Below are 25,258 nucleotides of genomic sequence, written 5' to 3'. Positions count from 1 at the left end.
CGCGCGATCGGCAAAGCTCGCGCGCCCAGCTGCTGAGCTACGGGTTCACAGCTGGGACCGGCAAGCATTTTGCCCCTAGAATGCAACTTTGCGCAGCAGACAAATGAAGTAGCACCGTTCATTTGAACGTCACGTAAAAAGCTGAAAACTGTTGAGAAACTCTGATGGATACTGCGCACTTTAATGAGCAGTACAGGCTGCCTGCTACTTAGAGAGTCAGTTTGCGTGCCTCCTTTGAGCGTCAAGCCCATCTGTCAGCAGTCCAAAGTGTCCTCAGAGGTGAAGCGCGCTGTCAGTGACAATCATCATCATCACCACCATCATCATCATCATCTGCACCGAGTTATGATGCTGACGCGCCGCGCCGCGCCGACGCGTTCTTTAAAACGAGAGTAACCGGTGAATTAGAGGCTGTCGCCTCTCGAAATCCAGCACCAACTTTTCTAACTATGTTTTTCGAGCAGGCTGATTTAAACTACAGCTTTAACATGAGCGAGGAAGACCGGCTAACTCTTCTGGACGGGGACTGGAGCGACTCGCCGGTGGAGACGCTCTCCCGCGCGGGCTTCATCGCTCTGTCCGTGTTCCTGGGATTCATCATGACTTTCGGCTTTTTCAATAACTTCGTCGTGCTGGTCCTCTTCTGTAAGTTCAAGACGCTCAGGACGCCGGTTAACATGCTGCTTCTTAACATCAGCGTCAGCGACATGCTGGTGTGTTTGTTTGGGACGACCCTGAGCTTCGCGTCCAGCGTGCGGGGACGGTGGCTGCTTGGACGGCACGGCTGCATGTGGTACGGCTTCATCAACTCCTGCTTCGGTACGTACTCATAACACATTATTAAGCATCCCCGTTTCGGAATTTCACTGGAGTTGTAAGGTCAAAATTGATCACATTCATTAAAAACTGTTTTTGTGCTTTCATTAAAATACCTTTTTATGTCACTTTTCACAAAACCATTGTTTCCAAATACAAGATTATAATGACATATGTTGAGAACTTTTATTTAATCACTAGATCGCATGAACTAGCATATTTAGTTGATAATGTCAACAAACAGTTATATTAATGCAGACACTTCAAGGTTTTTCAATTCACATTTATATGTAGGCTGTGTATATGGCAGAGGCTTTTATAGCCTGTATTCAGGGTATGCTTTTCTCATTTCTTCTTGAATTGAATCAAAGAATGACCTGCTGTTGCGAGCGGAATGCTCCACTGTTTGAACTGAACTGTTCGAGATTCCAAAATGGGGTTTTAGAATGAATGATGTAATACAAAAACCCATTTTTGGTTTCCCAAGGAACCTTTCATTGAACAGACTTAAAAAAACTGTTTTTCATAGTCATAATAGGCATAACCTTTTATAACGATAGAGGTAAGGTGCAGTGGAAAGTTTCTTTGAAAATGAAATGCTCATGGCACCATAAATGCCAATCAAGAACCTTTATTATTAGGTGTGTATGTGACAAAATCAGCTTTGCCACAGTCTAAATACACATATACTGTATATGCAAACTGATACAATATCTGCAACGTCTGTACATCCAACCAATGTTGTCAACTGCAGGTCTTTCACCTCAAGATGTTGTGATACACCCGCTTATGTGGATATAAAAGAATCTAAAACCTCCAAAGATCACGTCATCTCTAAAAATATCTAGAAACTGGGATGCACCATCAGAGTTTTGGATTACTCATAAAATCCGCTGAGCTTATTTCATTTAAAAATTAAGAGAACGGTATCAGTTTTTTTCTGATCTGTCCCCACATTGGAAGTATAATGGTATAGCAAATTTGTCCTTCAGTTTTTTTTGTTCTGTTTTCCTATAACATTACCAAGGTCATGAGTCTAATTATAATGGAATGCATGAGCTGATAAAGTCTCCAGTTTGAATGCAACGTGAAGGCTAAAAGTCTCTCCCCAATGTAAATGAATATATTTGCATTTTCATCACAGTCCATATCGCAAATGTACTGGGGATTATCAGTCAGGAAGGATGTTAGCTAAATCATGTGAGCCAAGCCTCAAGGGGAAATCTGGAATGGAAGCTAAAACATTTATTTTTTTAAAAGCATAAATAAAATTGAATTTCCCGGTAACCTTTTAACATGCAATTTGTAGTAGCGAGGTTCATAATGCTGTTAGAGCAAAAGACAAGCTGTGTGGGGCTTCTGCCACAAGCTGAAGATCATGTCTACAGTGTCTACCTCTGTTGCTCAGATGGAGATCTACTGCAGAGCTTTCTTATGCATTTTGTCTTTTTTAAGAACGTCACATTCTGTTTTTGGTCAGTGTACACGTCTTTGGTCCGCATTGCGTTGGTTTATCAGTCAAACCATTATAATATGAGTTCATATATCAGTCAAAATGCTCCAGAGTTCATTTAGAAGTGGACTGAGACCACCTGAAAGCTTTTTTTGGTGCACACCAAGGTTCAGATGGCAGCATTCATAAATGAATCACACGTATGCTTTATTTTAAAAGAACCAAACCTGACAAATTTCGAATACATCTTAAATTCGTTTTTTAGAGGCGGTTGATGCATACGGGGGTGTTGACATTCTAGTTAGTCTTGAAAAGACCAAAACCGCATGCATTATTCATTATGTTAATATTACAGTGGGTGATCTGTTTTACTGATCTAATAAGCCCAAAACAGAAAAGTTGTGCATCGTTTACTGCACAGCACGTGTGTGGGTTTGTAACATGAAGAGGTGAACTCTTACTCTATAATGTTGCTTGCTCTATAGTAGTAGAGAAAATATATGGCAGAAATTCTACAGGTTTACCGCAACAATTACTTTCCCAAGGTTTTAATTGTGTTCATGAGGGAGACGGTTCAACGGTATTCATTACAGATAGCCATGAATATTTAGCATCTATTGTGTTGTGCTTTTGCTTTTTCTAGCTCTAGGTGCTTGTTTTTTCAAGCTGTGATGCAGAGACTATGGCAATAGTTCAAACGGAAAGCTGCTGTGCTTTGTCACACAGAGGTTTATGCCTTATCAGTAGATTCAGGCTGCTTCTGCAGCTTTGGCTATGTCAAAGATTACATTTTGAGGAATCGATTCCCATCTGAAATGTAGGCTACGTAATCAACATGTTGCCAAAATATTAATGTAGCAAAAACAGGAACACTTTCTATCTGTTGCAGAGTTTGGCATAAGAATGTCCTTTTATAAAAGGCATGCTCGAAGGTTTCAGTTTATGACTTCTAAAGAGATTTTCAGAACTCATATGATGAATTTATAATACGAATGGCCTGCTGTTAAAGGCCATGTTATCTCACTAGAGCTGTATAGAAGCAGACAGCAACTATTATATTTTATATATCCAGTCATCCTCTATCTTTGCTGTTATTTTTTTCAGCTTCTAAGCCTTTTCGTCAGCCTGAATATTCTCCCTCTCAAGGTAAAATGCAGGGCTACCTTGCTGTCCAATTTAGGTATTTTACAGCTGGTGGTTTTTGGTGTGCTGAACTGGCTCAGCCATTAATTCAATGGAAGAGAAAACACCGGTTTTAATAGCCAAAATCACTGACCTTTGTTTGGGACCTGGTCTTTAGCTCCAGCTTTAATGCCCCTATGTTTTTTTTGCTGGTCCACATGCCTGCAGATTTCTTTTTTTCCTGAATGACTCATTACTAAAAGACAGTTCCTGCATCCAGATATGCCTACTTGACTATATATAGTCTAGTAGATGAAAGATAAAGAAGAGAGTAGTATGTCTGAATTGATAGCCACAGTGGCAGAGAAACGATAATGCACGGTTTATGTAATGACAGGAATATAGTGCACCTGGATTTGATTCGTTCTACCTACGTTGCGTGCATGTTATATAGACCGTATTTCTTATTAGTCGCAAAGTATATCCTCTGGAAGTTTAAAATGGTTTTAAAACTTAGAGTCTGAATGTCAAATGCATCTCTAAAACTAGAACGTGCGAAGTCAAGCTGATGCCTAGACGAAAATATTTACTTTGAAGGACCCAACACAACTTAATGTCTATGAGGTATCAGATTCATACATTGGCACGTGTAAAGTAATTGAATCTCCGGCACCCAAAGGTGTATTTTAAGGTGTATTTCACTTAAGATGTTTATAATCATATACACTCAAATGAAAATACTATACTTTAGTATTTCTTTTTGTCGTTTTGCTTGATATCTTCTTGTGATTTAATTTCTTCCTCTCTATTTTTCCATTAATAATTTGTTTTTCTAACCAATCTCTGTCTATAGCTCTATTCGGGACTAGTTTTCTACACTACATGCGAGTTTCGATTCTTATCACCTGACGTCTCTGATTTCCATGTACCATTTCACACTGGACTAACATCTCATGTTTAATTTTGATAAAGCGTGTAGTTATGTAATTGAGTGCAGAAATGAACGCGAGTAATCTTACCTGATACTGATATTACAATAGCCAGACTGGCTCTTTATTTTATTAGTGTTATTTTTTTTATTTCTATATAAAATATATCAAACATCTGTGCGGTAAGAGCATCTACGGTAATTTGCGTTGGCCAAAACACACAAGGAAACGCGTTGTGAAAAATAGCATCACACAGACATGGCATTCGGACAGGATTCATTTTTTAGTTTGCTGAAAAACATTAGGTCATTTGCTCTGGAATTATCGCAGGGATTGTGAGAGAAAAACAAAGACATGGCAGATTCAGACGGGATTAAAATCACCAAGTACAAAAATTTCTCTAACAACCCCCTGTAAAACTAGTCCCGTCAGAATAGGGCTTATGTTTTAGAGTCTGAAACCTCACGCTTGTGCAGGTCTTCAGTCATTCAGAACCAGGAATCTGCTATAGGAGAGATTAGAGGTGCTAGAGAATGAGCCCTGAGCACCAGAAGAGTCAGCAGACTCATTAATGTCTCTAATTCCACTCACACATGATCAGCCATGGAGACAAATGTGAAAACAGGCTCGAAACAATGTTATTGAAAAAAAACAACAACCTTGAAACAAAATTATTATCTGACATTCAGCTGAATAATAATATGAAAACATATCCTTAATAATATAAAAAAATCTTTCTAATTTGGTTTAGCACAACTAACTCGGCTAAATTGCTATTATATTTTCTTTGAATAGGTTTTCAGCGAATGGCCAATGAGCAAGACAATCATAAGGCATTCTCGTAGAATGTTGTGGGGAAAATCTTCCGAAAGCAGCACAAAAATTATTAATATTGTATTCTTAGCAATATTATATTTTAATGCTATTATTTCAGTTGCTTTCAGATACAAAAGCCTGAATGACTTGCATCTCATGCGAAAGCTTAAAACTCAAGGGTGGCATTTTACTTTGAATGTGTATGAGTTTTGAATAAGTTATTAATCTGGACTACTTGAGTGTGCATGGGAAATGGCATATGCACTTTTTGAATCCCCAAGCTGCCTGCAGAAGTTACCCGGTTGTCCTCCATTAACAATGCCAGAGGACTTTTTCTTGTACAGTTCTTCCATGCTCCATGTTCCAAAGAACCCTGGAGAGAGAACACATCATTTTAAGGGATAGTTTACCCATAAATGAAAATTCTCTCATTATTTACACACCCTTACATTTTTCCAATACCAGTATTATACCAGTATTTTGACTTTTATTCTTCTATAAAAACTAAAGTAAATAAAAAAAGAGAAAGATTTTTTGGCCTGGTGTCTATGTTTACATATTGCCTGTGTTGCTAAAGAATAGTGACAAGCATCAAATATTCTGCTGCATCCCCATGCCTCTGTTATTCTATGGGTCAGTGGTTGCCAGATTCACTTTCCTGTGTCTTGTCAGTTCATATCACAACAAGTTCTTTCTGTTCTTTTTTTTCTCATCTTTTCGATCAATCCCTCGCTGCCTGACTTATACCTTAAAATCCACCTAAACTGCCAAACTGGACTGGAAGGACTACAAAAAAGTTAAGCTTTAAAAAGAGTTTTCTCACAGAGTTTGTGCAAAATGTTTTTTCGTCTAATGAAACTGGAAATTATTTTGAGGTTTATCATCAATTCAATGAAAGCTACACTGCAAACCTGCCAGATTTGACATAATGTTCAAGTGCTTGGGGTCAGGAAGATTTTTTTGAATGTCTCTTACTTACTTTACAGAGGCCTGATGACAGATGGACTGTTCTGACAATGTTTTTCATACTTTTCAAAGATCCTTACCATAAAGATGTTTGATGTCTTCGGTGGCCTTTATACTGTTGCCTGTTAGTGTTCTGTGGTTCTTGAACTCACTGGTCACAGTCAGATGAATGTCTTATTAGTATATTTATGTGTTGGCTACGATATAAGATCATTTCATGTTTATTTAATGTTCCTTTGGTGCATCTGGTGTATGATTTATTCAGTGGTGATGTGGTCACAGGGTTTGTGAAGGTCTGAAATTTATGTGTATTTGGGGACTTTTCTTGTCCGTGTGGATTTGTAATGGAAATATGCATATTTAAACTGAAAACTGCCTTTAAAATACATGAGCTCTAGAGTGAATAAAGATACTTAGGAAAGAAGTAGTTACTAGTTTACACATGGATTGTGTTTTTATTAACATTCAGACCAGTTCCTTATCAGCTGACCTTTGTTCACTACACAAATTCTGTTTCTTTTTCCGAATGCTTCCAACTTTTCTCCATCATTTGGTATGACCACAGTAACCTCTAGGCTGCAGTAACTTTTAAAATATCGTATCTTTACATTTAATCATGCACAACAATAGCAGAAAATGCATACGCATGCATCATGATTTGATGTTCAGCTTTGTTTATGATGGTCTGCAAGTGAAAACAGAAATCCGAAAGAACCATCAGCCCTCACCCACTAAAGGTCAGATTAGTGTTTCACACTGAAAAAAAACATTCACTATGTGCCAAATCAAATCAGTCACTGCCAGACTGCTTTAGCCAACCTGATGTAACCAAGACATTTTCACTCAGAACAAAAATCAGGGAAAAGGAATTGGCCGTGTCCCCATTCCCTCACTGAGTGTGATTACTGCCACACGGGGTATAATGCACTATACATGCACCTTGAGAGGCTAAAACAATAATGGATAATACTGTGGCAGTATCCGAAAGCTATCAGAAAGATATGTTGCAGGCATGTTTGCTCCCGAAGACACCTGACAAACAATATTTCGGATGAGCTTCTGAGGCAGCATTAAGGTTTAATGGTCTACAACTAAATACAGAGAGCTCTGGTGTTGACTAAGCTAGAAATTAAATCAAAAGTAGAAAACTTCATGTCCAAAAAACACATTTACACACAAACCGACCATCAGTGATGGATACATATGTGTTGCCTTTAAGAAAAGGATCAGATAAGGGTATCTCGGTAGACAGGACGTGACATGATAAAGGAACACGTCTGCCTTTGTGCCTCCTTATGCTGTCTACAGTGGGAAGATTTTTCAGCTTTCAGATGCAGGCTTTGTAGATTCAGCCATTCCACCTCTTTCAGAATTCATAACATCTCAGAAATTGACTGAGAATTTTAGTCATTTGGATTTCATCAAGACTCCCTTCTTATTTTGTCACGCTTACAAGTTAACAGAAAGAAATTAAAAAAAAAAAGGATAAGATCGCCAGTTTCCAAAACATACATTATTGCTAAAAAAATAGAGAGGGTGTTGGACTTTGTTTGATTTTTAATTGCATTACATTTTGGCAACAATTTTAAGGGCTAACGTCATTTAATCTAGCTGGCCGACCGCTAAAGAACTGCTGCATGGATGTGCCTTCAGTAGACTTATTTAGAATCACATATTACTTACCTGAAATGAGTTAGAAATAATTACTAATGAATTATCATCAGTTGTACAAAATACAATTAATGCAGTGGAATAAAAACGAATTAAAAATAATGTGGCGATTTTTGTATTGTCCAACTGATGTAAAGCCATAAACTAATAACATATCAATCATGCAGCGTCACAAAATATATAATTCAACTGCTCAAAGTGAACAGTAGATCCTGCACTCATGCAGCTTTGACTTTCAATTTTTTAAAACACTCCCACATTATTTTTCTTTCCCTGACATTGCTAATATATATGCAATTACCTGTCAATCTGAACATCTGAACAATTATAAATGTGAAATGCATGGAATGGCGCGCATCTATAAACAACCTTAAGGCCATCAAGGGAGTGAAAACATCTTGAGTTCCCTATCAAGCTTTTTGGCAGCTCTGTTATGATATCTGTTGTTCCGTCAGATCTGACCTTGGATTGGCAATCAATTAGATGTTTTAACTGAATATATTTCATAAATAATTAATGTCATTTCTTAAAACAGAAGTGACATCGCCAGCTACTGGCCTGGATTGCATAATACAGCATTTTAGTAATTTTTGTGAATGCGTGTGAATGGGACTGATATTGCCAGTGCTGTTGTCAAGAAATCATTTGACAGAAGCACTGGCTTCACAGCTGCTCACTATAGCAGAGAACAATCATGCACCCTGGCATTTTTTCTCTCTGCATTTTCATCAACTTTGCAGAATAATGCAATAATTCTGTTATCTCAGCTATGTCTTAATGGTATCAGATAATTCTGATCTGCAGTCATTTAAAAGAACACACCTTTCAGGGGAGCTTCTTTTGTGAGCTTCCTTTTGTATCGACTAAAAAAACAGTAGGATTACAGAAAAAAAGATGAGTACTGAATAGCCACCATGTTGCAGACCTCATTATGTGCTCCTGACATTTTCTGACACACACTGCTGTTCCCCCCTGGTGATTAATTGAGTCAGAGGCTGGACTGAAAGCAAATGGATTTTGATAGTGATTACCAAAAAAAAATCAATGAGAAGAGAAAGAAAATTCTCACAGCAGGCAAGAGGTTTTTTGTTTGTTGTTGCTGTTTTTATTTATATTTATTTATTTATTTTTTGCAGTTTCAGTGTTCAGTTCACAGCAGCCTGTGCTTTTTTCTTTTAAGAGAATCCAGGTTTGTTACATGTCTTTGGAGGATTGAGTTTGAAGAGAAGGGTGCATGACTGAAGTGATGGGGAGGTTTATTTAAGTGGCTTAGACCCAAGGTAATATTCCCTGTTTTTATCGGATAATATGCCCTGTCTGTTGGAAATAAGATTGTTTTTCATTTGCTTTTTTTTTTTTTTGCATGTATGCATAATTTATTAAGTACATGTAACGTGCACAAAGTAAAATACAGCTTTACCGGTTTTTACCTTTACTGTTTACTCTTCTATTTAATATTTCTAATTTCCTAATCAGTATGCAGTCAGTTCAAAATCCATAATGAAATTTAAAATTTTAGCCATAATGTGACGCAATTTCAACCAAGAATAAAAAATTTGAAGAAGCTTTGAGCTATAATCAATGCAATCCATGATACATGCACTGACATTTCTGTCTTCTCTTGGGAATAGAAGAGAGAAAGACAACATTATTGGCAGGAAAATCAGTCAGGCACCCGGAGCTCTGTGTTTATTGATTCCTTTACAGTTTAAGAAATTGTCAGTGTATCAAATGCTCATAGCCTCATCACAAGCAAAGGGACAGAGCTACAATAACATTGATCTTATTTAAAAGCACAGCCCTTTTTATTCTGAACAATTAGGGAGAATAAAAAGCAGACAAATAGCCTGGTTTTTGGTTATTTTTCTCATTTCAGCATTAGCAGGCAAAATTTTTGTTTTTCAAGTCAACCTGCTCTCAGAAGAATACGTACCTCTGTGCACTTTTTGCACAATGCTCTTTTTATGTGCCTAACTGCATGTTTTGCACCACAGTTTCAAAGAGAAAAGTCCACTGAGTGGCATCAAAACACAGGTTTTTATTACATTCATAAAGGTTCAAAAGCCAGCATCTCTGGCATAAGCGCATACAGTATGGGCAGTTTGCATATTTTGGAAGGTATATAAATGTTTCAGAGCAGGATATGCTCTCCTCCAGACAATGTCTATTTCAGGGAAGGCCTCGTGTATTTCAGCAGAACAATACAAAACCTCATACTGCAGCTATTTCAACAGCATGGATAGTAGAAGAGTCCAGTACTGAATTGGCTGCCTTGAGTCCTGATCTTTCACTTATAGAGAACATGCAGCGCATAATGTATTAAATGTAAAAGATTACCACAAACTCAGCAGCTGGAAAACTATATCAGGCAAGAATGAGAGCAAATTCAAAAAACAAAACTCTATACTCACAAACTCGATGCCCAATCGTCTTCAAACTGTTTTGAAAAGAAGAGAACATGCCACACCATGGTAAACATGTCCCCGTCCCAATTATTATTATTGAGACTTGTAGCAGGCATCAAATTTTAAATGAGCTAATTTTGTGCATAACATTGTAAAACTTCAGATTAAACATTTATTATCAATGTTCTATTGTAAATAAAATTTGGGCTTATGTCATTTGAAAGTCTTTTAGTGGTCATTTCATTCAAATGTAAAAAAAAATGCACCAACATGGAATAAGAATTCAGGTTTTACAACCTGTCTCTTGGACAGTTTATCTCCAGTCCTGATTAAACTCTCCTTCCATCATTTATGTAGTCCTATGAGGATAATTCACAACTTTACTATAACCTGCAGGACAAGAGGTGCTGCTATGGCATTGTGTCCTAACCTACTGAAGACTTGTGTAATGATTCTCCAGATGGTTTTCCTTGTGGAACTTGACATATAAAATGTGATTCTGGACTTCCTTGTCTCTGCTCGTCCATGTTTGATGTTTAGTATACATGATGAGAGGTACTTCGCTCCAGCGAGTTTTCATTTCCTGCCATGCACCCCACTGTGAACATTTCAGTGAAACAACTTTTTAGTTTACCGTTTTATTTCTGAAGCCTCTCACTTTTGTTTCAGTTTCGCGTTTGGAAAGACTTTTTCATGGCTAAAATAGCTCAATATAAATGCATTTGTAGTCCACATACTCCAAAGGCAGTTACCTCCTGGTGTGGTGGCTTCTTGCAGTGTTTTTAAAAACAGCATTATCAGCATGGGAGAGCAAGGTTTTAGGCTCAGTTATTCACATGAACATTCATTAATCACACAAACATAATAATGCCGATGTTGATATACTGATATTTAGGGTATTGATGTTGTTTTATTAACCGCTCTGACTGACTGAACCAGTAGCCTGAGTCAAAGTGGTTCATCGAAAGAACCTGATTTTAAGTTGTTTTTGTGTGCCGCTTGCAAAGACAGGATAACTCGGTGGACAAGGTAACTTGAGTGGACATGTATGGAAACACTAGCATAACGGCAATTGCATTTTTTTTCTAGAATAATGTTTTACCTGTTTTTGCCCACCCTATGCTAGTATGCTTTGCTGTTTGAGACAAGTAGAGTTGCTTGTAGTCTCAGCTGAATGCTTGATGCTTATGGCACGCTAAGGTTTAAACGTGTTCGCAAAGGCAAAAGCCCAAATCTAATTGACTAGCTTTTACAGGTTTCACGGGGGTATGTGTGTAGCGATCCCTTTAGCAATCCCCCAGGAAACAAAAGCAGCGTTTACAAGTTCTGCAGCAACGAGCGCTTCAGAGGACTAAATGCCGGATTTGAGAAAGTTTGTGAGTGCAGTTTTCATTTGAGCCACTCAGTTGATCGTTTTCATTTAAATTATTTCAGCTGCTTTGTTGTTGCGTCCTTTCACGCCTACAACAGCATATCAGGTGGCGTACCTCACTCAGGAGAGAATTTACCCATGGCATATGCAGGTAAACGTAAAAGTACAGAAGTTCAAAGATGCGAACCATTCATTCTGCTTTGAGCTCAGACCTTGTGTCGTCAGCCTCAGGTGAGACTGTGCTGCTTGTTGATTTATCACGCTACGTTTGGTTAGGCTATGATATTAACTTATCCTCTCCGTTTATCTTTGCGCTGCGCTAGCCTGAAGTTGACCTACTATTGCAGTGCCAGCTTGAAATAATGTCTCTCTTAAGAGCACGTCTAATGTATTTTCTTTTTAGTAACACACAGCATAACAAGCCAGTATTGTTTCTCCTGCCATTTTCAATTAGCATTTTTTGTTTGAATTAATACAGTATTAATTACACTGATCGATCTGTCTGTGAATGATGTGTATAACAGAGTACACCAAAGAAAACAAATAAACCACTACCAGAGAGGATCCTGCTGTAACGTAGGACTGGGCTACATATATCGCAAGGGATAATCATCTTGTCAGTAAAACCGGTTCTTTGATTAGCGGTAAATCTTCGCCTGTTTTCGAATATACGGCTCTGTGTATTAACTGCCGCTCCATAAAGAAAATATCAGCTTAAATGGATCTTACTATTGGTTTCGACAGAGACTCATTTTTAATTCATCCCTCATTCTGTAAAAACACAAAAAGAGCCAACTTAAACACATCCAAAGCTTGTTAGTCAGATCTGCACACTGTTGTCCTTTTTTTTTTTTTTTTTTTTTAAATATAAAAGGTGTCTGCAATGTTTCAGGTAAAGACCTTGGTCAGGCACTAAGACATACAGACAAAGACAACAGCTCAGTATGTACCGTCCAGATACAGAAATGGTATGTCAGAACCAAGGGCAAGATATTCTTTCCTTATTGTTTTCTGTCTTTCACATTATATATTCTCCTCTGTTTCTCTCTCCTTATTGATCTCTATCTCACGTCAGGTAACCTGCAACAGTCTTCTTTCTCCTATCCTTGATTCTCATATAAACTGAACAGATCAGCCAGCTTGTCTTAATATTCTGATAAACATTTCTTGCTATGTGCAAATTAAAAGGATGGTTCACCCCAAAATCTTAATTCTGCTGTCACACTCACCTTCATGGCTTTATTTCTTTAGTGGAACACAATATCAAATATTTTAAAAGGAATGTTTTGTATCCCATTAACTTCCATTGCAATTATACATAAAAAGGAAGTGCTTGGAAACCGAAACCGTTTAAAATATGTTCTATCTGAGTCTGCTTCTCTAACATGCTATGCTTATATTGCATCATTATGATAATAAGAGGAAACCTTTGCATAGAAATGCTCATTTTCTGCAGGAATTATTATTACTGCAGGTCTGTAATGTAAACTGAAGAAGGTCATACTGTGCTGTCCTGCCAAAGAAAGTTTGTGTGCTTACTGGAAAGGTCAGAGGTTGAAAAAGGGATTTTTGTGGTGACAAAAGCTTTGACGTGATAAATAAGAAATGGCAGTTCACGTCCTTATATGCCTTTTCATTGAAGACCCCAAACAAAGCCTATTTTTCAGAGATGTCCACAACCTTCTAGACCTGGCCTTATTTGTTCACTGGAGACAATATGTACAGTGACAAGAATCTACAGTGGCCCTAAAAAGTCTCTGGACAGTCAAATCTGGACACCAATATCCGAATGTCTGCAAAATATCAAACCACAAAACAAATGTAGCTATATCTTTTATAACTAACAATTGTACTAATGAGAGTTATTGGTAACACTTTACATTAAGATGTCATTTAATAACATGACTTAATGTATTAACTGACTTGAACAAACAATGAACAATAGATTTATTACTGTATTTATTCATCTTGGTTAACGAAAATACAATCATTCATCGCTAGTTCATGTTAGCTCATAGTGCATTAACTAATGCTAACAAACACAAATTTCGATTTAAAAAAAGGCGTTAGGAAACGCTGAATTTAACAACAACTAAGATTAATTAATGTTGTAGAAGTATTGTTCATTGTTCAGGTCTACACTATAGAGGCTCAGTAATTAAATAGCTAGTTTTCAACAAACGTTTTGCTAGTAGCTAGTAGCTCATAAGCTCTCCATAAAGTAATGTATAGTCACATAATATGGCATTTACGTTTATGCCTGATCATATCGAACTGATCATGATTTCATGATTCATTAATATACAAAAACAATTAATCATAAATAACATAATAGATATAAAAATATGTAAATAACATTCAGAAACCGCATTTAAAAAGTCAATAAATATCGAATACCATAAAAAGAAGAGATATGATCCTTTTGACACATACAACATCAACGATTCACTTAGAGGTGTGCTGCAAAGGTCAGGGTTGAGCTGTCTTTCACCTAAAATGTAAATCAGTGTTATTGTCAACATTATCAAAGGGTTGTCTGTCAAGCAAAAAACGACCTTACTGATGCAATAAAGTCTATATTATCATCATCAGAGGCTTACACCCGTTTATTTGTACAATTATATTTCAAAGTTTAATATTGCATTGCAAACATATTAAGTAGTGCTCATTTACAGACAATCTAAGCTTGAATGGTGCAACCCAGGTGATTTTTTTTAATAGATGTATGTGTTTCATCACATTAACCATGAAGATGATCCAGTAACATTTGTCAACCACAAACTACTCAAAATGCATAACTGTTTAATATCTAATGTAACTATATTTAAACATTTTAACTGAAGTGCTTTTGGAGGCTACAGCTGCTCTTCACACATGTTCTTTCTCTCTTCTCTTTCAGGCATTGTGTCTCTGATATCCTTGGTGGTTCTTTCTTACGACCGCTACAGCACATTGACGGTGTACCAAAACCACGGTCCAGACTATCGCAAACCTCTTCTGGCAGTAGGGGGTTCGTGGCTGTACTCTTTGATCTGGACAGTGCCCCCTCTTCTGGGCTGGAGTAGCTATGGTCTGGAGGGGGCAGGAACCAGCTGCTCTGTATCTTGGACCGAGCGCACGGCCCAGTCTCATGCCTATATCATCTGCCTGTTCATATTCTGCTTGGGCCTACCAGTGCTCGTCATGGTCTACTGCTATGGGAGACTGCTGTACGCCGTCAAACAGGTAAACTGCTGCTTTGTGTCTAAATCGGAGGAACTAGACTGTTTAACTGGTTGCTGAAACAGAAAATTGGTCAACGAACGTTGTTAACTTTGTTTAAACCCATTTTTGTAGAATTATGAGCACAAGAAGAAACTGGCTTGCATCCATTTACATAAAACCCATTCAGAGAACTTGCCTGACTGCATGTTAGGGATGGCCGATAAAATGATAATGATAATTATCGTGATTTAATTTGATGATAGTTAATAGTTCAATATAAATTTTTATCTGCCAAACTCATTTGATCCACACAACATGGACCTTTTATCCACTCGGCTCAAAGTTCAAATGACAGCCCTATGCGAGCTTACTAGAGCAGATGTTCACTTACTGATAAGTCTCTGCCATGTGACCACTAAACAGCACTGTGAGATCCAGTGTGAAAAGCTTGAATTTAGCAAAGAACACAAATGCCTCTGTGATCTAAACTAGTTTAAAGGCAGATGAAACTTCTTGCAATCTACAAATAACCATCATTTACCCTGGATTTAATGTAGTAACTAACTGCAATATATATACATATATATATATATATATATATATATATATATATATATATATATATATATATATATATATATATATATATATATATGTATATTTGTGTATGTGTGTCATGGTGTGGTTTGGCGTGAAGGAGCACTCGGCGAGAATAAATAAACTTAAACAGTTTTAATCCTCTTCAAACGGACAAAATAATAATATACAGGTAGGCAGGCAGAACATAAACCACACATATAAATCTTGACGATCGGACAAACTGAATACAAACACACAGGACTTAAATACATAAGGAAATCACTAAATTAACTAGACACAGGTGAAGACAATGACATAATTAACACAAACAAAAGGAACACAGAGCACATGCACATGACAAAAACAACAACAAAGGATGCAAAGATGTGACAATGTGTGTGTGTGTGTGTGTATAATTATTATTAATATTGCAACCTGTTAACGAAATCAATGTAATATAATATTTAAAATTTTCACATCTAGGTGGAAATAATTTAATCTGTACTACTGTCTGTTTAAAATAAATTAAAAGAAACTGAGCATAGTACGTGTTGTTTTTCGCTTTTGTACCGAAGCAGTATCGAACCGTGACCCCCATAAAGATGTAACAAACCAAGAAATCTGTGTATCGTGCCTCCCCTAAAATCTAGTGAGACGTTCTGAGAAGTAACATTCAGTCTTTGTCAGACTCTAGCTGTGCTGTGTCTGGATACATTTTTCCCTTTCTAAACAAAAAAATAAAAGAGATTTGAAAAGAGCTTTGAAGGGCTAACACGTAATATGACTGAAAGAACAAAGAAGCTATATGTTGTCATGGTGACCTGACAAAAAAAGGCCTTTAAATTTAGCTGTATCTATTTACAGCATGTTGCGTACAATTGGCTGGTTTCTCAAGCAACTTGTTAGGAGTTCATCAGGATCTCATTGGTGTGTATAGCAGTGTGATTGGATTTGGATTCTGTATTCGGGCGTCCCAGTCACTGGAGTGTAATTGAGTTCAGCTGGCTGCCGTGAAGAGGATAACATACAGATTTGCACTCCAGCGTGACAATTTGATCCATCCAAGCCAGTGTGACAGATCCACATGTATGCAGTTCATCATGTGGAATTTCTCATGTAACCTTAATCAAGATATTTTCTCACATCTGTGACTTGCTGGGTAAAAATATACAGCCTATATAGGATGCTTCATGTAAAATGTGAAGGGTGCATGCAATAAATTGAGTGCTATGAGACATTCAGACGTTCATGATCCCATCTATTCAACATCAGTCACATGCAGAGAAATTAGATTTTCGTAGAGTACTTGCAAATGATAAAAGGGCCTAGAAGATCAGAGAACATGACTTTCTGTAAATTACAGCTATGGTCACTGTAATTAGAGAGCTTGTTAGTTTCATTAGTTATATTTACACAGAGCCTAGTTATTTAAGAATTCAGCCCATAGCTCTAAAATGTCAAGCTTGATCAAAATGAAAATGTATTCGTTATTACGTATGAATTCTTGTGTGTAAAGATAGCACCATGACAAAGAGGTTTTCATTGCACATCTTTAGATAGTTAAATGAATTGTTAAATATGTTTTAGAAAAATATAAATAATTGCTAACACAATGCTTAACAAATTTATTGGACCACCTGTCATAGTAAAAACTGTATCATCATGTATTAGGCCAACTGAAACAGCTAAATAGTCTTAAACTTTAACCTTAAACCTCACGCACTAAGACCATTCCAGTGCCGTCTCTTTACTTTCTTACAGTTAAGACTTTCCGCATGATAAACAGATCCAATCAGCCTCCTTTAGTTCAAATATGTATTTTCACTCTGTGTTAATATGAAAAAAAGACTACACGAAGCAAGTATGACTACAGTTGTGTAGATGAGTGTGAACGAGATGAAGGTTAAAGAACAATAAAACAGTTCTGAAAAGCATCTTTTCATTAATGGTTTAAAGGTTGCAGTGTACTGTAAATCATTCATTGTTAAATAGTATTTTATTATTTCATAGATAATATCCAAGAATGCTCTAATTTACAAGACTGCCTAAACAGTAAAAACCTTTAACAATGGTTTTTTTGGTTTTTTTTCTTGGGCATTGTTGCTTTGCGGGGGTGATATCGGCAACATTTAAATAATTCTTCAACCGTAGTTGCATGATATTTGCGATCACGCGTTTACAGATTAATCAGCAGCTTATAAAATGTACATTAAATCTCCTATAAACGAAGGTTGTGGCTTTCAGACCTCATTTAATGAGGGGTCCTCATGGAGGGACAGAGTCAAAGACAAATAAATGCTTCCATCTCCACCTCCACCCGCGATTGTTTCAAAAAGAACAATTTTTTTTTTGTTATTATAAGTAATGTGCATCATAACACATTAGAAAAAGATGTAAATGCATTGACGCTACTGTCCGGCCAACCAAATAAAATAATGTTATTTACCCCTTTACCATGCTGTGCAGACGCAATAAATAGTAGATTCAATCATAAAACGTGTTTTGCAGTAAAATACACGAAGCTTGCCTTAAATTCACCATGAAATGATATTCACAATCCATTTCTGGATGAATCGGGACAATTCAACAGGTGTGTAGAAATAATTTCTCACAGTCTCATCCCTAACGTCATTTTGGACTTCCTAAACAAGTTTCTCTGTGAGTGCGTGCAGAGTTAGTGAAGCGGCATGGATGTGTATCATATACAGATATATGTCACAGAATGAAACATGAACATTTTTAGAGTTTGTACTAACCATAAACCTTATTTTAGACATTTAAACAAAAAAACCAATCACTCAACGCTAAAATGCTAACTTGTTTCTAGGCTTTGGTTTACAAAAATCTAGAGTTCGCAGATGAGTTGACAAAGATGACTGGAAGTCAGTTTTAACATTAGACGCATTTCACATGTTAGTGTCCCCGTGTCTGCCTCTCTTTGCCAGGTAGGGAAGATACGGAAGACAGCAGCGCGGAAACGGGAGTACCACGTTTTGTTCATGGTCATCACCACGGTGGTGTGTTACCTGCTGTGCTGGATGCCGTACGGTGTCGTGGCCATGATGGCTACATTTGGACGGCCAGGAATCATCTCACCTGTGGCCAGCGTCGTCCCATCTCTCCTCGCCAAGAGCAGCACGGTCATCAACCCACTCATATACATCCTGATGAACAAACAGGTACCAGCACGACAAATCACACCATTTCATCAATCTATATAGATATATATATATATAAAAAAAACCACATACGCATGTATAAATGTTCTATGCCGCAATTATGACGCAGATGCTTGTTTTCAAACTTCTTTTTAATTAAAAGAAAGCGAGAATTGATACATTAATTAACCATGAAAGTTTCAAGGGCCGCATGTTCTTATATAAAAACTATATATAATTTCTTGTTTTTGTAGCATTTCAATTTAATTTTAAAGTTATGTGCATTTAATCTAACAATAACAGGAAATTATGCTTAGTTACAAGAAAAAGGTCATTTATATTTCTCATATTTCCTGTGTTAACTTAATTACACTGTAACAACACCTCGAAATAAAGTGTAAGACACGCCATTAGATTAATAATGACATTAAATTTAAACACCCTGCAGCCATATTAAGGCCTCCTGGTTGAATTTATAACACCATGTCAAAAAGAAACACCTTCTTAAAATTCTGTAGTTTTCTTTATCAGGACATAATTAAAAATAAACTAAATCAGAATTTTTTTTCTTAAAAGCCTCAGATGAACACCACCTGATATAATCACACCATGTCATTATTTATTTAACAAAAACTAGGTCTATCTATCTACATAGATAAATAAAATTGGTATTTTAGCAGTAATTTTCATATTTTTACAAAAACAACCAAGAGAGACAAGAAACTGACAGGTAGCACAGTGTTACTGGGTCAGGTAAAGGTTAAGGTTTTATTATCGAAACAATGGTCAAAAGAATACAGAAACATTAAGTGGTTTAAAAATTAATTCAATGACAATTATGAATTAACATTATAAAACATCCCATGGCTTTTAAAAGTAAACTGGCCTGTAATACACAATTGCAGATATTTACAGTCTAAAAATCAAGACTTTTCACAGACCTTTAACAGACAAAGAAACAAAAACAAAAAACAAAAAACGAAACAAAGACGAGACGAACGACAAAAAAAGGCTGTGGTGCAAAATTACAGAAAACAATATGGACATTTAAAAGGAAATTTATGAAAAGGTAGAGAAGCCGAAAAGAAAAAGATTAAAAGTAAGTTTTAAAAGTGCAAAAAGGAAAGTTGGCACAGATACACAGCACCACGAATGTAGTACCATTCAAACATTTTCTCTCTCACACACACACACACACACACTTAGGAAAACAGCACATTTGGCACAGTCCTCTGAATTGTACTGTGCATATCTATGACACAGCATTGACACCTGCATTTCCTCTTTTCTTTAGCAAAGACTATATGCTCAAAACCTAAACCTAGAGACCCAGCTCACATTTCCCGTTACAGGCTAAATCCTACCATTTCTAGAACTGCAAATGTATTTACCATGAACACTAACAAGCCCTGCTTTCTGTCACATGCTCTCAATGTACACCCCTCCCCACCCCACCCCCAAAAGTAGTCATATCACCCCATGACATAAAAAAAAAAAAAAAAAAAAACTAAACTATTTACAGTAAACATCTCAAATAATACTCTTAAAAACGGCCGTATGTCCAGTCACCTAGTCTCTCGTCGGTGAGAAACGGGACCGGGTTCACGCCGCTGAAACACCTCGTTAAAGGCTTGAGAAAAGACATTCACAGAGGAAGGACACACGATTCTGCCTCCGATCGTAGAGCATGTAAAAAAACTAAAGAGAGAGTAGAAGGCAGAGTTTAGTCCTTCCGTAGGTCACATGACCGATTGGTCACATGGATAAACAACCGTCAGGCAAAGCCACGGCCTGATGGTTACTAGACATTACTGTTCAAAATTATACGGACTGGTTACACATCAAATTGATCAAAAGTGACAGTAAAAACATGAATAATGTCACAAATGTAACGCAGTTTCCATTTCACATAAACGCTGTATTCAATTTTGATGAGAAGTGTTTGTTTGAGCACCAAATCTCTATATTTCTCATACTGAAGACCGCAGTAATGATGCTGAAAATCCAGCCGCAGGAATAAGTTACATTTTAAAATACATTAAAATAGAAAACAAGCGTTTTAAATTGTAATAAATTATGTTACAATATCAATGTCTTTACTGTGTTTTTGAACAAATAACAGCAAATGTAATGCCCCCAAATATTTGAACAGTAACCCTCCAAGTCGTTTCCTTCCTGCTACCCTTTCGATAAAAAAAAAAATATTTAAATTACAGACTGGAGGCAAGTGAGACGGACAGTGATTGGTCAGACGTGCCCAACAATCACGGCCCGGCCCAACACGCAGTCAGGTTCAGCTGCTCGAAACCGTTTTTTCTTTAACATGCGAACCTAATGCCATTGCTCTTCAGTTTCTCTACATCTACAATCCCCCAACATGGGGAAACAGGACAGAGTAAAGGTCAAATATTAGCTTTACACACCTCAGCCTATCCGTAGGACTAGAAGAAAAATTAAATATTTCACCCCGGTGAAGAGAGTATCGCGAGCTCCTGAGTGAAATCATCAATTACTAGTTTTACTTCTACAATATACAACAGCGATTAAAACAGACGTTAGCTCTTCCTTACAAGATCTCCAGGAAAATCCACTCGAGAAAGCGTTTTCCGTCTCAATTAAAAATGGCACACATTGAAAACAATGCACATGAGTAAAGAACGAACCTTCAAGTTTTCCCTCCTGTAGAAAAAAGTCAAACCGCAAAGTGAATCAAATTATCTGTACATTTAAGAGAAGACGACATAATTCATTCGCTTTTAAAGAGTCAAGAAAACCTCTTGATTTTAGGGGCTACAAGACATTAGAAACCTCAAGTTAGAATTAACAAATAATATCACCACTGTACTTGTTATATTGCCAGCAGCCTTAAAGTCCCAAATAAGATTTACAGTGCTGCGATGAGTCCATAGTACAAGCAATAATAACTATTTTCTGTAAACCACCTGTCTAGACAGGCTTCTCAAAGTAGAAAAACGACTAGAAGAGAATTAAACGAACCACGGACGCATTCAGAAGCTCCTTTAAGCCGTTTTAAATAACAGGTACATACATGTACTCTGCTCTTGAAGGAACATTTACACAGAGTAAGAAAACACTCTTAATTCATTTGCCACAGTTCAGAGACGTTCTGGAAGAGCAAAATATTCTCAAAGAGGCTTGTGAATGTGGCACAACGTATTTTACAGCAGAAAACGACACCTAATATACAAAAACAATCATAGCATTATGGCGAGAAGCTTTAAAATCTGTCAGTATGTGGAAAACAGATTAATAAAACTAATTTTTAGTCAGAATAAATCTAGCCTCTGTGCTAAAATGCATTTGAGTGGATGCTTTTCGTCCCTCAACAGTGTAGCTTTCAGTGTTTATGACTGTTAATACTTTCAACCCTGTGAAAAAAACAGAGTTCCATTAAAAATAATATAATAAAAAAAAAAAAACCAAACACTGTTTTTGATGGCTTTTAACACCATGAACATCCACAGATCTAAAAAGCTTTTCTCATGACGTATCTATTGCTGTTCTGATCATCTTTATTTAAGCTTCGGCTCAGAAAATGCATTTTTGAGTGAACTACAGCAGAAGGTTTCGTCTCGTATCGAACAAGGTCCGTTCTCAACAGTCTCCGTCTGCAGATCTCTTCTGCTTTACAAAGGCCGTTATTGCGTCTTTCTGTTCAGGGCTCACAGTGGACGTTCTTGAACCCCGGGAGCGTGACCTTGCCTTTCCGTTTGAGGTCGTCCTCTGAGCCGACGTTAATGCGCTGGATGAGCATCTTCTCGTAGAGCAGGGGGTGGTACGCACCCAGGGTGCAGGCGGCGTCGTAGTAACGCTCGTGATAGTGGCACAGGTCCGTCTGCCGCAGTGAAGGAATGTACTCGTACACGTGAACCTCTTCACACAAGGACATCATCAGCAGGATGCCTGAAACGCACACATCTAGACTTCAACAAAGCAGCACATGCGCAGAAAATACATCACATTAGGGTTGAGAGAGCAGAAGAACAAATTCATCTGAACAACCTGTTAGTTATGGAATCGAGGTGCTAGTTTTTAGAGAAGTTGCTTATACAAGAAACCTATATAAATGCATTTCAATAGGAATCCACACATGGGCCAGAAGGTTGACCTTCTCAAGCCCATCAGCCAAACGCTTGCTTTGAAAGCGACACCCATGTCAGCTGTGCTGTATGCATCGCTACACTATTCTCAGGTCTCAAGTGTCTCGTCTCTCGCTTTTTGTCCAAAGTTCTACAGGTGCTTCTGCATCTTGTTCTGCTGCCAGAGGAGTTCGATGCAGAACGGCAATTCCTCCATGCCCTCCAAGACCACGGTCATCCAGCTCAACCGTAGAGTCCACAATAACACCGTCGCCTGCACCGCTCAGATCTCCACCGGCATACACAACCACGACTGCAGCACCGCCACAGAGAGAACCAACCCCCCAGAGGTCACCACCTAACCTGAGCCCAGCTAAACCTTGCCTTGCTTCCTGTGCTTCTTTCTTTTGCCGTTGCAACAGTGAATTGTTAATTAGAAAAAAAAAAGTGGAGTCAACAACGCATTTCATTGCTGATTACTGGGGTCTTTTTGCTGCGTACTTTGAGTGATCTCACTTTGCAGCAAAAAACCCAAACAACGACATGCACTTAAAAATACTACAGAACAAGGTGAAGTGACGAAGAAAAGAAAGTACACAGCAAGAAGTCTGAAGCATAAGAGCATTATATTAACGCTTCAGATGATGAGGTTTTAAGCACATAGTTCAACGACAAAGACTTCAGATCAGTTTTTCACCAAACTAATCCATAAACTCTAAATGATGTTCTTTTATTACAACCATTTATAATACTTTCTCAACATTTATAACAAAAGTGTCCTGACAGAAAGCGCAGGAGGAGATGGAAGTTATGTTTTCAGAGAAGAAAAAGACTATATTTAATGTCAATATTTGTATCATCTTTTACAAAAGTATACACACACTACAGTTAAAATGCTTGGAATTAGTAGAAAAAACAAAACAAAAAAAACTTTTATTCAGTAAAGGATACATTAAATTAAGTGATGTTGAAGACATTTAAAAATGTTACAAAATATATTTTACATTTCCATTCTTTTTCTGGCTGCTAAATATTTCAGCTTTGAAATCATGGGAATTAATTAGCCTACATTAAAAAAAAAAAAAAAGGTGAACCCCAAACATCTGAATTATATTGTAACCTTTGTATAGTATTTGCAAAAATGTTTTGCACAAAATATGAAACTTGCATTTTTTCGATGATTTTAAATTCTTAATCTGATAATGTGCAAAGTATTTAAATCAATTATCCAAGTATTTGCTGGGTTATATTTTCATTTATATTCATATAATTTTGTCTTTTAAATAGTTTGAAATGATAAATATCATCCTGTTCATGTTTCGTTTGACTTGGTTAAGATTACTGTGCATGGTATTATTTAAAGGGATTTTTAAATGTCAAAACTTTTTTATGAAACAAATCGTCATTCGTTTAGTCTTCAAAAATCATAGTTATCTCTTTGTTGAAGAACTAGTTTTAAGCACACAGATATTGCACAAGCAGATTTTCTTTTGTGTTAATATTCATCATACAAACTCTTAAGAAAAAGGTGGTTGAGAAAACAGTTAACATGCATATACTACTGAGGTAATTTCACAAATTATATATTATGTTTAAAACGAGACTTGGTTCTTGGCTAGAACAACACTTAACCATTATTTGTTACCAAAGAAAGAGCACGGTTCCAATATGCCTCAAACGGTCCCATTCCTCTCAGTTATGTTCCTTATGATGAGTTAGCTTGCTATCTGAGCCCATATCACCGATTTATGGAAAATTATTTTACCATGAAGTAGTGGCACACTGATCCAGATGTGACAACGGCAGCGTTTCAGGAACTGCGCAATAAGAAAGACCCTATTTCCACAGGGGGAACCTTCATCCTAAAACACAGACATGAACAATTCACCTGGGATCCAGAAGAAGGAATTCTCAGAGGGATCCCCCCTCCCAAAAAAAAGGAGGAGGAAAAAAAAAAAAAAAAAAAAAAAAAAAAAAGGACTTTGGCTTTTGAAATGTGCTGAATGTATGCCTGGCGCTGAATAGTGTCTCTAAGGACTCGATGACACTGCTCAAACTCTTCAACTTTCACCAGAATGGACTGTGTATAAAGTGCCAAACACACCAATGAGAACAATGTATCGGTTTATTTGTAAAAGTTAAAAAGAAATGACCTGTAATGACATTACAAACTGGACTGAATTTGTTGTGCCATTTGTTGTTTAAGTATAAAAGCAGATCAATCTATGAATAGAGCACCGCAGATCGATCTCGGAAATCAATGAGTTATAAGTAATGTGTGTAACGTTTTCTGTGATTTTTAGAAATGGGGGAGACATAAACAGCCTTAAATGTCCGCGAATGGTCGTTCTTTTTTAATACTGCATCAGTGTAACATTTCCAACGCTATACCTTTTAAAACAAGCGGTTATTGCTAGTTTCCCCACTGTACAAAACAAGCAGCATTACAATTAAACATCCCCAATCAAATAGAATCATACCAGTATTACTGCTGGTTGGGTCATGTTTTTACAGTCATATCAAGATTGAGTGCAAGAGGTTTTACATGTGAACACTGTAATAGGCCAATCACAGATCAGTTGAGGAACTGCCTTCTCTTTTCCTTCACTGAATGAAAAAAATAATTAGCAAAGTAAAAAATAGCAAGTAAAAAAAAAAAGCTCCAGA

At 37.1% G+C, this 25,258-nt stretch overlaps 2 protein-coding genes across 4 annotated transcripts in view; one reads left to right on the top strand and one right to left on the bottom strand.

Annotated features, from left to right (window-relative positions):
• On the top strand, window positions 1-24,926 carry tmtops2b (teleost multiple tissue opsin 2b). Its single transcript, XM_043248737.1, has 4 exons — window positions 1-819; window positions 14,450-14,775; window positions 18,279-18,512; window positions 22,741-24,926. Exons 1-4 carry the CDS (start codon window positions 450-452, stop codon window positions 22,951-22,953), a joined length of 1,143 nt encoding a protein of 380 aa, XP_043104672.1. The 5' UTR covers window positions 1-449; the 3' UTR covers window positions 22,954-24,926.
• The window catches only part of st6gal2a (ST6 beta-galactosamide alpha-2,6-sialyltranferase 2a), a 49,154-nt gene continuing 43,128 nt past the window's right edge, over window positions 19,233-25,258 (bottom strand). For all 3 annotated transcript variants that reach the window (XM_043248733.1, XM_043248736.1, XM_043248735.1), the window contains exon 7: window positions 19,233-22,415. In XM_043248733.1, the coding sequence (XP_043104668.1) occupies window positions 22,168-22,415 (248 nt within the window). In that variant the 3' untranslated portion in view covers window positions 19,233-22,167. The remainder of the gene's footprint in view (window positions 22,416-25,258) is intronic.

Source organism: Puntigrus tetrazona, chromosome 9 (assembly GCF_018831695.1).
Source record: "Puntigrus tetrazona isolate hp1 chromosome 9, ASM1883169v1, whole genome shotgun sequence".
NCBI lineage: Eukaryota > Metazoa > Chordata > Actinopteri > Cypriniformes > Cyprinidae > Puntigrus > Puntigrus tetrazona.
This window is presented reverse-complemented; position numbering and strand designations above follow the sequence as displayed.

Excerpts from the sequence above, each read along its gene's own strand:
- tmtops2b (XM_043248737.1), top strand. The coding sequence starts at position 450 with ATGTTTTTCGAGCAGGCTGATTTAAACTACAGCTTTAACATGAGCGAG. Across the intron at positions 820-14,449 it reads CTTCATCAACTCCTGCTTCG|GCATTGTGTCTCTGATATCC; the intron begins GTACGTACTCAT and ends CTTCTCTTTCAG. Across the intron at positions 18,513-22,740 it reads ACATCCTGATGAACAAACAG|TTCTACAGGTGCTTCTGCAT; the intron begins GTACCAGCACGA and ends TTTTGTCCAAAG.